The sequence below is a fragment of the Rhinoraja longicauda genome, chromosome 27 (genome assembly GCF_053455715.1).
Source record: "Rhinoraja longicauda isolate Sanriku21f chromosome 27, sRhiLon1.1, whole genome shotgun sequence".
Classification (NCBI taxonomy): Eukaryota; Metazoa; Chordata; class Chondrichthyes; order Rajiformes; family Arhynchobatidae; genus Rhinoraja; species Rhinoraja longicauda.
In genome coordinates this window covers 23,159,162-23,172,361 of record NC_135979.1, presented here as the reverse complement: position 1 = coordinate 23,172,361, position 13,200 = coordinate 23,159,162, and the positions used below count along the sequence as shown (strand labels likewise).

The window sequence follows — 13,200 nt, the reverse complement described above, 5'->3', positions numbered from 1 at the left end:
GAATTGAAATCATGATTGTACAACAAACAGATCAGCGTCTGGCTCTCTGGACTATTCACATAAAGCACAGAATAATCTTTAAGGATCAAACAACAAATTGAGAAAATTCTTAACCACGATGGCATTTGGCATAGTTGTGCCTCAAACAAAGCTAAAAAGAAGGATCCTGTTAGCAATACATGTTCCTGGCAAGAAAGGGTCTTTGTTAGCTATATGATCTCACGTTAATAATGAAGCTCGTTAATTGTCTCTTCTAATGATACGTCAATTACACTATCAGCATTTTGTGCTTTTAGAGAGTGAGAATATTGCAATGAATTTCAGCTGTTGGTGAGCGAGAGGACCCATGCTAATGATTCCAAATCGTAGAGCAATCGTGGAAAAGTCCTGTGAAAAGTATCTCCTTGTCACAGGTGAACCTTCTGCGAGCACAATACATGACCAATAAGGTTGTGTCTCAGTTATAAACTCTTGCATAATCAAAAATGTCCAAAATCTGAACTAAAAATGGGATATTGCTGGAAACACTTTGAAGGATAAGCGGCTGCTGTGTAAGAAAAACTATAATGTTTTATGTCTGGGAAAACTCATCAGAACTGATGTCCTGGTGAGGTCCAGGACCTGAAACTTTATCATTTTTTCTTTGCACAAATGCTGCCTAACCTGCTGAGTGTTTCCAGCATTTTCTGTTTTTAGTTCAGATTTACATCATTTGCAGTTCTTTTGTTTTGCAAACTGTGTACAATCATTTTCATTTTCTGGTATCAAGTAGCCAAGTTCACTCTTTAATAGCCACTTGATTAAACTTGAACACGTTGACGTATTCTCCCAGGTTCCGACAGGGTTCTGTTCTTGAGAATTATTCCTAACCCGAACCGTTTGCAGGTCGATAATGCAGCTGCTCAGCAACATCTATATACAAACTCTCGTTTGTTCGCTTGTTCCGGAACTACAGCCAAAACGGTACATGATAGTGCGACAATTTTAGGCCCACCTGACTCACCGTCGTCCCGTGGTCCTATGGAAGAAGTTTCATTGAAATTGGTGTTATATTTTTTAAGTTATTCACATTTAAAAGTTTTTTAAAACGCACATGCGCAGTTGGGGCTCCGTTGATCTGGCACTTACGTAAGATGGCCACCACATCCGTGCATGCGCAGAACAAATACATTCGCGCCTGCGCAGTTGGGGCCCTTTGAGCAGGGAGGGAGAGGGGGTGGGAGGAAGGGGGGTGGGGGGCCGAGGGGCGAGGGAGAGAGAGGGGGGAGGGAGAGGGGGGAGGGAGAGGGGGGAGGGAGAGGGGGGAGGGAGAGGGGGAGGGAGAGGGGGGAGGGAGAGGGGGGAGGGAGAGGGGGGGGAGGGAGAGGGAGGGGAGGGGGTGAGGGAGGGGAGAGGGTGAGGGAGGGGGAAGAGGGAGGAGAGGGTGTTGCACCAATGCAGAAGTGGTTTGGGCCGAACGGGTCCACTTGGTCTAGTATTTAAATAAAAGCGCAGGCCAACCAAGAGCAAAGCGAAGATGTAGATTAAAGGGCCTGTCCCAGTTAGGCGATTTTTAAGGTGACTGCCGGCAACTAGGCTGTCGCTGCACGTTCGCCGGGGTGTCGTGGGCATGATCGTGAGTAGTCTCAAATGAGTCGTAGGACATCTCGGCTCATCGCGGAAAAAGGAACCTGTTCGAAATTTTTCGCCGACAGCTGGCTTGTCGCCAATGATCGTAGCTTGTCGTGGGCGATGTCGCAGGTTGTCGCCAGGTGTGGTATGTTGTCGCCGGTACTGAGAACGGATGAATTTCATTGGCGACTACCTACGTCAACCGGAATGTGGTGCACACCATATCCAACCCGCAGACAACGCAGGAGGAGGTTGTCGACACCTTTCTGGGTTTTTTAAAAACCTAGATAATGAAAATACCTGTCGAGGCGTGGTATGATTTCAGCATGGCTGTACAGATGATGGCCCATGACTTCTCCCACCAGGTTAATATCTTCAGTTAATTTTGTGCAGTGTTGTGGAAAATTGAACTCAAAATTAGTCATTAATTTTTAGATTGATGTTTGAAAAATTAAAAATAATTTCATGTGTGTCGCACAATCTGCTGCAGACGGGAAACGTAGCATATCCACAGATTGGACAGTCTGTGACGGCACCACCACAGCAGCGCGCTCACCCGCTATCCTATTTTTTTCCCTGGGATTTGGACTTCACATGACAATTTTTTTTTTCCCTTTCACTTAATCTCGATATGTTTCTGTGTTGCAGCCACACAGTCCCTGATGAGACCCCAAATGGTGCCGTATTATCAGCACACAGCACCTTACCATCACAGCAGACATACTCACAACCAGAGTACCATTGGCTGAACACTTATCATTTCTTTTAATCAGAGAAACAAAACAAACACAGCCATTGCAATGCATTGAAAGGCAAACTCTTATGGTTTCTTTCTATCAATGAAACAAGACAAACACAGCCATTGCAATGCATTGAAAGGCAAACTCTTATGGTTTCTTTCCATCAATGAAACAAAACAAACACAACCATTGCAATGCATTGAAAGACAAACTGTTATGATTTACTTCTATCAATGAAACAAACACATACACAAGTATTTCACTACGTTGAAAGGCAAACTCATCATTTAAAACTAACACAAAGACAAACAATTCACTGCATTTAAAGGCGGACTCTTTTAATTTTTTTCGATCATTGAAACAAAACCAACGCAACCAATGCACTACATCAAAAAAATAAACTCCTTTGGGAGGGTGTGGGGGGGCACTGAAAAGGGGCTTGTGTTGTAGTCTTTTGGTGGCTCTCTTCCTGGAGTGGTGGAACTCTGCTTGTGGAGTGGGCTGTTTGCTGCAGCTCTTCAGATCATGTCATTCTGCCATGGTACGCTGCCTAGTTCTGAGTTGTAGTAAGTGCAGAAATTGGCTTTCTTGGCGGAGGTGTTTCCTGCCAATATCCCCGGTGCAAGCAGCGGTGCTGAGTTTCCTCCACTTCTCCATGAGCCTGGAGTAATGTTGCCTGTCTGGTTGTCCACTCGGTCAACCTCCACCATGGCTACTGCTGATGCACTTCTGCGACGGATCAGGTTGTGGAGGACACAAGCTGCGTAGGCAATGGTCTGCACTTTCTTGGGCTCCTGCTGCATCGTAGTCATCAGGCATCTGAATCTGCTGGCGAGGATGCCAAAGGCATTTTCCAAGTCAAGTCAAGTCAAGTTTATTTGTCACATACACATACAAGATGTGCAGTGAAATGATAGCCTGTAGTTGAAGATCCTCTGCTCCCTTGATATCCCCCTGTGAGAGAATGGCTTCATCATCCATGACCTGAGTGGGAAGGCATCATCACCAACCTGGGTGTATGGGATGCCAGGGTTGTCTTGTCCTGGCAGAGGTTCTGGATCAGGAAAGCCTGCTCTTCCTTCTTCAAGTGCTTCCGCAAGGGAGGTCTCTCTCCAGATCCCACCATCTGCGACACTGCCAGGTGTGCCCACATGCACAAACAGGAAGTTGTAGTCTGCATCCACCACAGCCATCAGTACGATGGAATGGAACTTCTTGTAGTTGAAGTACGTGGAACCTCCATTGGGTGGACACCTGATGGCCACGTGCTTGCCGTTCATGGCCCCACATGTGTTCTGAAAGTTCCATCTGGTATCAAAGCCCTGCGCCACTCTCTTCCACTCATCTGGTGTAGAAGGACAATGCATGACTTCTTCTTCATAAACATTGATGATGGCCTCACAGGTCTCTCGGACTACCTTGCTGATGGTGTTGTGGGCCACAAGAAAGCTGTAGGAGAGGCTCTTTTAGGAGTTCCCGTGATGCAAGGTAGCGGAGGGTGATGGCAAGGCGCAGGCCTGGTTCTAGTGGCTTCCTCATGAAGGTCTCCCTTTTCTCCAGGAGAGGACCCACCCGTGACCTCAGTTCATAAAAAAGCTCAGGAGGTAGCCTAGTGAAGTTTCTGAAGGCAACCTCATCTTCTTGATGGAGCTCAGTCATCAGGTTGTCATACTGGCCCAACCTGGGGTTCTTCACAGACAAGGGCTTCAATCACACAGACCTCTTCTTGGGATTCTTCTTCAACATACTTCTTTTTCTTCTGTCTATCAGAATTTGAAACATGAGGGCCGCAGCAAGCATCAAACATTGCATTTGATGTAAGTGCAATGCCAGAAGTTTTTGCTTCTTGGTAAACATGATGCAGATTGATCGGCGACCCTACCCACACCCCTTCGGCGCCAAAATCACGTTAAATGGCTGCCCCCGTTGCCATCAGTTGTGACCTGACAGGGTCAAAGCTTGTCGAGGGCGGAGGTCAGGTTGTCATCGGTTATCGTAGCTTGTCGTGGTCCCTGTCGTAGTGGACGTCCTAGGTCGCAAAGACCGGGTCGCCAGTTGTCGTCAGCTTGCGGTCGCCTAGGTGGTAGGTTGTCGTAGCTTGTCGCGGGCATTGTCGTGGTCATTGTCGTAGACATTGTCGTATACATTGTCGTAGGGTAAAAAAACTCTACGTTTTTTGGCGATCTGCTACGACTTTAACAGCACCCGGCAGTCGCCTTAAAGATCGCGTAACTGGGACAGGCCCTTAACTCAGCCATTCTGATATTACCAGGAACGAGGTTCCCACATGACAAAAGATGCCAGAAAGATGCAAATGCATCCGGCTGCTCTCCTAAACATTTGCTTTTGTATATGGCCTGTACCTAGGTTGGTGTCATAATCTGGGAAGGACCTGGACATGTATTATTTTTGCCTCACCTTGGGCATTAACTTTCTTGTTGTTGCATATAAATTGCTGTTAATGAATTCAATTGGGAACTCAGCGATCATACGTCAAGAATTATACGTACACAATAGTTGCATCCAGAAAAAAACACTTGATGCATTGCAAACTATCCTCAAGTACTCGACATGAATGTTACACCCGAGTCACTAAAGGAGACATTGTCAAAGTTTGAAGAAACATCGTAAAGTGGGTGAGAGGATTCAAGAATTAGAAGAGAGAATTCTGAATATAAATGCCTGGAGTCATGGAGGCATGTGGAACCAGTAGCCAAAATAGCCCTATAAGCACATTGCTGATGCCCAATCGAGAGTGGATGCTAATTTGTACAAGGAAAGCAGAGTTAAAGCATACGAAGGGAGCAAGATGTATTTGTGGACATTAGATCATTTGAATGGCTGAGCCTAGAGAAATATGGATAAGATGTTTAGCAACTGATAAACTGGGCAAGGTCAGGGTAAGGCTAAATGATGAAGATGTAAAGTGGAAGTCTTGAAGTGGATGAGAGTTGCAAGCTTAACTCTGAGTCACATACATTGTCGCGCTTATGAACAGCCTGGCCCAGGCTCAGACAACTGCAAGGGAGGAGTCGGAATTGACAGCTGGAAACTATTAAGTCTCTAATCCCCGACTAATGCATCAAGAATAAACTCTACAGTTTCTAATTTCATAATGAGACAAGTGTTAAGTTATTCTGGTACTTATTGTGATTAACAAAATAATTACCATATGATTTCAAAAACTGACCTGTTATTATCTGCCATGATTAATTTTCGCTAAATGGTACATTAATTGATAATACACGACAAATCCTTTGAAATATTTTGTCTTGTTCAACCAAATGCTTTTACTTTCATGCTCATTATTAATTTAGAATTGCGTTACATTGTACTGTAATTTATTTTTCTTCGATAATTCATATAAAGCTTCATTTAATAACAATGAATAAGAACACAGAAATTAAAATGTCACAGTTTAAATGTCAAAGAGGCATAAAGATTACTTTGCGTTGATAAAATGTGTTCTGAAGAAAGTGAAGAAGTATAGGAAAGAACTGCAGATGCTGGTTTAAATCGAAGGCAGACACAAAATGCTGGAGTAACTCAGCGGGTCAGGCAGCATCTCTGGAGAGAAGAAATGGGTGACATTTCGGGTCGAGACCCTTCTTTAGCTTGTTGGAAGGTGCTGACGAAACAATACTGGTGAATTGATTTTAGATGCACAGAGAAGGACTTTCCAGAATGAGCCCTACCAGTCACATTGTCATGCGCATTGCAGTAATAAAATTCTAACAATCCTATGAACATTGTAGTTAACCTTTTTCACCTTTCAACCACTCAAGGAAACAATGGTTCTGTCAAAATTACATCTACAAAGAAAGAGACAAGTACACTGCAGGAAAGGGAGTTCAAGGGAGCAGGATCGTGAAGGGAATATCACAGATGAGGTTAAAAGATGGGGTTCAGTAGCTAAATTCATCAAGCAATTGGGAAAGGCAGCAAAAAAATATATATAAAAGGATTCAGCCTGGGCTGGAGATAACAGTTGAAAAGCATGAAAGAATAAACCTGGAAGGCAACTTGAGATAAACAAATGTAAATTGATGGACCAGGATAAAAATAAAGAGGATGCATTCAGAGGTTTGGGAATAATTTCAAATCTTATTATTTTCCATTCCTAAAGATCATATATGCAGTCATTCAGTAACAAGAGAAACACTAACTGTTGGTAATGATGCATCACAACAGAGCATGAGTAAAAGGAAATTCTCAGTTTACTTTCTGCAGAAGTTCATTCTCAAATAAAACAATATGTGTGGGATAAACACCATATGATGTTTGAGAAAAGTTACCAATTTTGACACTTACGTTTTGGAATCGTCCCAAACAACACAGTGTGGGTCAGATGTTCCCTGCAATAATAAAAATGAACACATATATATAGCAAGTACTTTATATACACATAACAATATATGTTGGATAACAGGAAGAGATAAAGTTAAAGTCCGAGAACAAAAAGTCATTCAGATGGAATCATAAAGGTACAACATTTGATGAATGTCAACACCTGGTGTGTTAAATTGTAATGTTATCAAGTTCTCTGTCTAATTAGTTCATTTAAATTGCATTTAAAGTTATTATTACTTTGTTCATATCAAAGCAATTGTCTGTTGTCCAAAATTTGAAATTTTTTCCAGGTTTTGCAGATATTGTTAACAGTAATTGAATGAAGGGTAAAATGACCCAACGTTCTACTCCAAACCTGCATTGGGAACCAGAACTGTACAGTATTGTTCATATTACCTAGTGATAATTTGAGAGATATTTATCATCAATTTGTAACAAATAATAGAAGGCAACAGAAAACAGCATTAGCTGCGTGGTTAGAATGGAGAATAAAAGGAGTGGCCCAAGAAATATCAAGGGGCAGTCAGTTGAGAATTTGCACAAGATTGGAAGAAAGCTTTAAGAATTACAGCCGTTGTTAGCTGGTAAGAGAATCAAGTTGGAGTTGTTAGGTTTGTGAGAGTGAGTAGGAAATAAGTGTGGGGGGATGAGGCAAACAGGTTTGCTTTGAGAGCTAGCATAGACTTTAAATGGCAGGGCGAGTAGTGTATCATAACCATCCCATTTCCTCTTTTCATTTCATTCATTCTTTTTTCTCTAATTTTCTTTACTTCTTTCCTTCTACCAAATTCACTCTTCAAATTAATTTATACTTTCCCACTCAGTCTCTTTCCCTCCTCTACCAGCTCAGGGCAACTACCTTCCACTGCACTTTATGTTGCCATTATTTTTCAACCACTATTCTCAGTTATTGCTTTCAAATCTGACATTGGTCATGTTAGCTCTTCTTGTTCCAACAGGTTATCTTACTCCTTTCTCTATTTCTTAACTATTTCACTGCAACCTCTAGTTCCTATGCTGGGTGCAGTTATTTCCTCAAACTAAAAACTGGACCAGAGGGAATGTAGTTATAAAGAGACTGGATAGGCTGGGTTTACAGTGCATTCAGAAAGTATTCAGACCCCTTCACTTTTTCCACATTGTGTTACATTAGCCTTATTTTAAAACAGATTAAATTCATTTTTTTAAATGGCAGCGCTGCCCTAGCTGCTGCGGCACACCTGCAGTCCGTTTGTCTTTTGTGTTTTTTGTTGTTTTTTGTCTTGATTGTAGTGTTTAGATGTGATGTAGTGTTTTTTGTGGTTGTGTACTATGTGTGTGGGGGGGGGGGGGGGGGGGGGGGGCGGGAAACTGTAAAATTGTCTCTTCCGAACGGCGATGCAACCCTTTTTCTGGGTGGTGTCTCCGTTCCCGCTGAGGCCTACCATCGGACAAGCACCTGGAGCTGGTGGCCTCCACCTGGGACCACCTGGGCTCTGGTTCGCAGAGCCCGCGGACCGGACACCATCTGCGGAGCTGGCTGCTTTCTGAGGCTGTGTTGACGCTGCGGGAACGGCTGCGACTCGCCTTCAGAGGCTCCGGGGGCTTCGGCCACAGGCCGCGTGGATAGCGGAAGCTCGCAGCCTCCTGGGTGGGGGCCGACATCGGGAGCTCCGGCAGCGGCAGCGTCTTTGCCCGCCCCGGATCGTGCGGCTTGGGTCGGCCCACCCACTGCAGACCTTTCACCGTCCTGCGCAGCCTGAAAAAGGGTGTGGGATTTTCTCTGCCCGGCAGGGGCTTCAATGTCGGGAGCCATGACAGCCCTGACGTGCAGCGGCGGTGTCTTCGCCCGCCCCAGATTGCGGGAGTTGGGTCGGCCCGCTGCGGACATTTCACCGTCCGGCGCCGCCTGGAACGTGGCAACTTCAACAGCCCGACCACGGGAGAAGACCGCAGGGGAAGAGAAAAGACATTCTGGCCTTCCATCACAGTGAGGAGGTGACTGGAGGAGACTCACTGTGATGGATGTTTCTTTTTTTTTTGTTTTGTGTTGGTTTGTGATTGTGTGTGAAATAGCTTATTTTTATTGCTCTTATTGCTGGACTGTGGGTGTCCTTTCATTTCACTGCACATCTTGTATGTGTATGTGACAAATAAACCTGACTTGACTTGAATACCCCATAATAAAAAAACGAAAAAAGAAATTAGAAATTTTTGCAAAGTAATTAAAAAGAAATAACTGAAATATCACATTTACATAAGTATTCAGACCCTTTCCTCAGTACTTTGTTGAGGCACCTTTGGCAGCGATAACAGCCTCCAATTTTCTTAGGTATGACACTACAAGCTTGGCACACCTGTATTTGAGTAATTTCTCCCATTCCTCTCTGCAGATTCTCTCAAGCTCTGTCAGGTTGGATGGGGAGTGTCCATGCACAGCTATTTTCAGGTCCCTCCAGAGATGTTCGATCGGGTTCAAGTCCGGGCTCTGGCTGGTGCTACTCAAGGACATTCACAGACATGTCACAAAGCCACTCCTGCATTGTCTTGGCTGTGGGTCATTGTCCTGTTGGAAGGTGAACCTCCGTCCCAGTCTGAGGTCCAGAACACTCTGGAGCAGGTTTTCATCAAGGATCTCTCTGTACTTTGCTCCATTCTTCTTTCCCTCGATCCTGACTAGTCCTCCCAGTTCCTGCCGCTGAAAAACACCCCCACAGCATGATGCTGGCACCACCATGCTTCACCGTTGGTATGGTATTGGCCAGGTGATGAGCGGTGCCTGGTTTCCTCCAGAATGCTTGGCATTCAGGCCAAAGAGTTCAATCTTGGTTTCATCAGAGAATCTTGTTTCTCATGGTCTGAGAGTCCTTTAGGTGCCTTTTGGTGAACTCCAAGTGGGCTGTCACATGCCTTTTACTGAGGAGTGGCTTCCGTCTGGCCATTCTACCAAAAAGGCCTGATTGGTGGAGTGCTGCAGATATAGTTGTCCTTCTGGAAGGTTCTCCCATTTTCACAGAGGAACTCTGGAGCTCTGTCAGAGTTCTTGTTCACCTCCCTGACCAAGGCCCTTCTCCCCTTGATTACTCAGTTTGGCTGGGTGGCCAGGCTATGGAGAGTCCTGGTGGTTCCAACGTTCTTCCATTTAAGAATGATAGAGGCCACTGTGCTTTTCAGAACCTGCAATGCTGCAGAAATTGTTTTATACTCTTCCCCAGATCAACATCTCGACTCAATCCTGTCTCGGAGGTCTACGGACAATTCCTTCGTCTTCATGGCTTGGTTTCTGCTCTGACATGCACTGTCAACTGTGGGACTTTATATAGACAGGTGTGTGCCTTTCCAAATCATGCCCAATCCATTTAATTCACCACTGGTGGACTCCAATCAAGTTGTAAAAACATCTCAAGGATAATTAATGGAAACAGGATGAACCTAAACTCAATTTTGAGTGTCATAGCGAAGGGTCTGAATACTTATGCAAATGTGATATTTCACTTATTTCTTTTTAATTACTTTGCAAAAATTTCTAAACACCTGTTTTCACTTCTTCATTCTGGGGTATTGTGTGTAGATTGATGATTAAAAAAAATCATTTAATCCATTTAAAAATAAGGCTATAATGTACCAAAATGTGGAAAAAGTGAAGGGGTCTGAATACTTTCTGAATGCACTGTATTCCCACTGGAATGAAGAAGGTTGAGATGAAACCTTTCAGAGGTTTATGAAATTATGAGGGATGCAGATAGAATAGATTTTTTTTCTGAGAGAAAGCGAGTCCACATCTGTAGAGTACAGGTTTAAGGTGAGACATTTAAGGTGACATTTGTTTTGAAAAAGAGATCAGAAGGGTAGGCTTTTCACACACAGGCTGATGACTATTTGGAATCAGAGAGATGGTGGAGGTAGATACAGTTATAATTTTTTTAAGGCATTTGGAATACTTAGATAAGAAAGACGTAGAGGGATACAGATCCAATGTGAGCAAAGGGAATTATTGTAGATAGGCATTATGGCCAGCATGGACAAGGTGAGCTGAGACGGCCTGTTTCTGAGCTGCATGAGTCTCTGGTGACATTTTGTTGCTCACGGTGGATATGATTAGTTAAACCCCTGATGTTATTGATATATTTCCTGGCTACAGACTGTTACAGATTCCCATTCTCCAGAGCAACAAAACGACTGCAAAATTAATTAATGATCAAACTGCAACCAGCCACAACTGCCATGCCGGTTTGGACAATTAAACCAGCAAGGAGACTCCATGAACATGCCCACACTGAACAATGGGAGAGCACAGACATGAGTGCATGAGCCAGGTCAGAAGCACTTGCTGTCAGCTTCACACAAGGGGCATGAATGATCCACTGAGTCTTCCTGTGGACCTCACTGCCACAACTAATTTGATTCACTCTGCACGATATGAGGAAACAGCTAAGCACACTGGTATTTAAACGGCTTTGACCTCTCATAACTTGTCAAGAGCTAGTCATATCTCCAGCCAAGATATTCTGATATAATTACAAAACTGGATATAATTGACTAAGGAGCACATTGCGTTGCAGAAAAAAGGAACTGCAGATGCTGGTTTATACAACAGGACAAAAAGTGTTGGAGTAACTCACAGGTCAGATAGCCTTTCTAGAGAAAATGGATAGGTGAAGTTTCGGGTTGGGACCCTTCTTCAGACTGATCATCTGACAAACTTTGAGTTGGTAGGGGATGGAGAGAATGAGAGGCAACATCAAGTCTATATGATCCATGCTGGAACTAATACATTGAACTGTGAGGCTCAACTGAGAGACTTTGTGGAGCTGAAATTAAAATACAGAAGTTCAAAGACAATATAACCCCCGGAATATTGCCTGAGCATTGGTTCAAGCATATTGTAATACAGTTAGTCAGGTTGGTTTAGGGAAGGGTGGGGAAGGGTTGATTCATGGGCAATGGCACCTATACCAAGGAATGAGGGAACTGTTCCATTCAAATAAGCTCTGTTTAAATGTTTATATTTAAATTTCTGAAAAATTAACATTTCAGGTCAGTGAAAAAGTTTCCAGTTCAAATGTAGCATCATTGGCCTAAAATACTGACTGTTTCTCTCTCCATAGATTCTATTTGACCCATTGAGTATCCTCAGCACTTTTTGTTTTTATTTTTTTTCCAGCATCCGCAACTGATCGTACTTCTGCAGAAATTAGGTAAGTGTTCCAGTGTTTTGGCCAACCAGTTGAGTTGGGTAGATTACGGAGCTCTAAACCAAATAGTACAAGTGAGCAGAAAGTTGTAATTTCATCAAAAATTGCCAACATTACAAAACAGGAGAGGAATTTTGGCAACGATAAACAGCACAAAAAAACTCATTGACTTTTAAGAGTAAACATGCATGCGTGAATAAATGTAAATAGAAAAATAATGTTTAAAAAGATTTAAAATTAAAATCACTTTATCTTAATGTACAAAGCATTCTTAACAAGAGACAAATCATTGGTGTAAATGGAGATAAATGGGCTCGATGTAATAGCCATGAAAGAGAAGTCATTATTTGATGATTGAGTTTGGGAACTAAATATTCCAAGGTATGGCATTTTTAAATGTCACACAAAAATGAAGAGGCAATTGTAATTGGCCGGGTAATAAAGGATAACATGGTAGGCACTTTTAGATAAGTAGCTCTCCCTTTTAGATAGGATATGGGTCATGTACAGGCAGATGAAATCAGTTTGACTTGGCATCATGTTCGGCATATACATTGGGGGGCCAGGGGCTGTTCTTATGCTTTACTGTTCTATGTTCTATGTTTTAACATAAGGGAGGAGAAATTTGAGGTGAATATTTAGTTTGAATAATTTACATTTCTCCTCATCTTCCAATATAAATAGTAAATAACTGAGGACTAATAACTGATCCCTGAGGCACCTCACTAGTTACAATCTTCCAAAACTTTTCTACAATTCTATTTTCCATATGACAGTCAGTTTTCAATCCTTGCTTTCCTCCAATATTACATCTCTTGATTTATGCATCAGTCTCTTATATGGCACCTTGTCATACACCTTTCAGGAACTTAAATACACCATTTCTACAGGTTTCCCTCAATTGAATCCTGCTGTTACACCTCCAGAGAACTCCAACAATTTTGTCAAACATGATTTGACTTTCACAAAACCACATTGACTAGGTTTGAAGACTATTCAGCTTTCCAAAATAATTAGTTATTTCCTCGGTGATTATTAAATCTAACATCTTGCCAACAACAGATGTTAAACTAACTGGTTATGATTTCCCATATTTTGTCTTCTTCCCTTCTTGAACAAGGGAACAATTTGCTACATTCCAATCTTCAGAATACATTGAGTTTTTAAATATTTTAACCAACATCCACTCCCATTGCTGTCACTTCCTTTAAAACCTTTAAGTACCTGGATGACCCATTGGCATTTCTGAATGGTTGTCATTGGACTGTTGGAAGTTTGTTGAAAAGAAAAAAATTGTGCTGGTGATGTCAGAACTATAGGAGTTC

At 42.8% G+C, this 13,200-nt stretch overlaps 1 protein-coding gene across 1 annotated transcript in view; it reads right to left on the bottom strand.

Annotated features, from left to right (window-relative positions):
* Positions 1 to 832: 832 nt before the first annotated feature.
* The window catches only part of LOC144606604 (adhesion G protein-coupled receptor B2-like), a 264,431-nt gene continuing 252,063 nt past the window's right edge, over positions 833 to 13,200 (bottom strand). Inside the window, exons 16-17 of the mRNA XM_078422876.1 lie at positions 6,663 to 6,706; positions 833 to 1,018 (exon numbers count right to left, since the gene is read on the bottom strand). Of these exons, the coding sequence (XP_078279002.1) occupies positions 1,000 to 1,018; positions 6,663 to 6,706 (63 nt within the window). The 3' untranslated portion in view covers positions 833 to 999. The remainder of the gene's footprint in view (positions 1,019 to 6,662; positions 6,707 to 13,200) is intronic.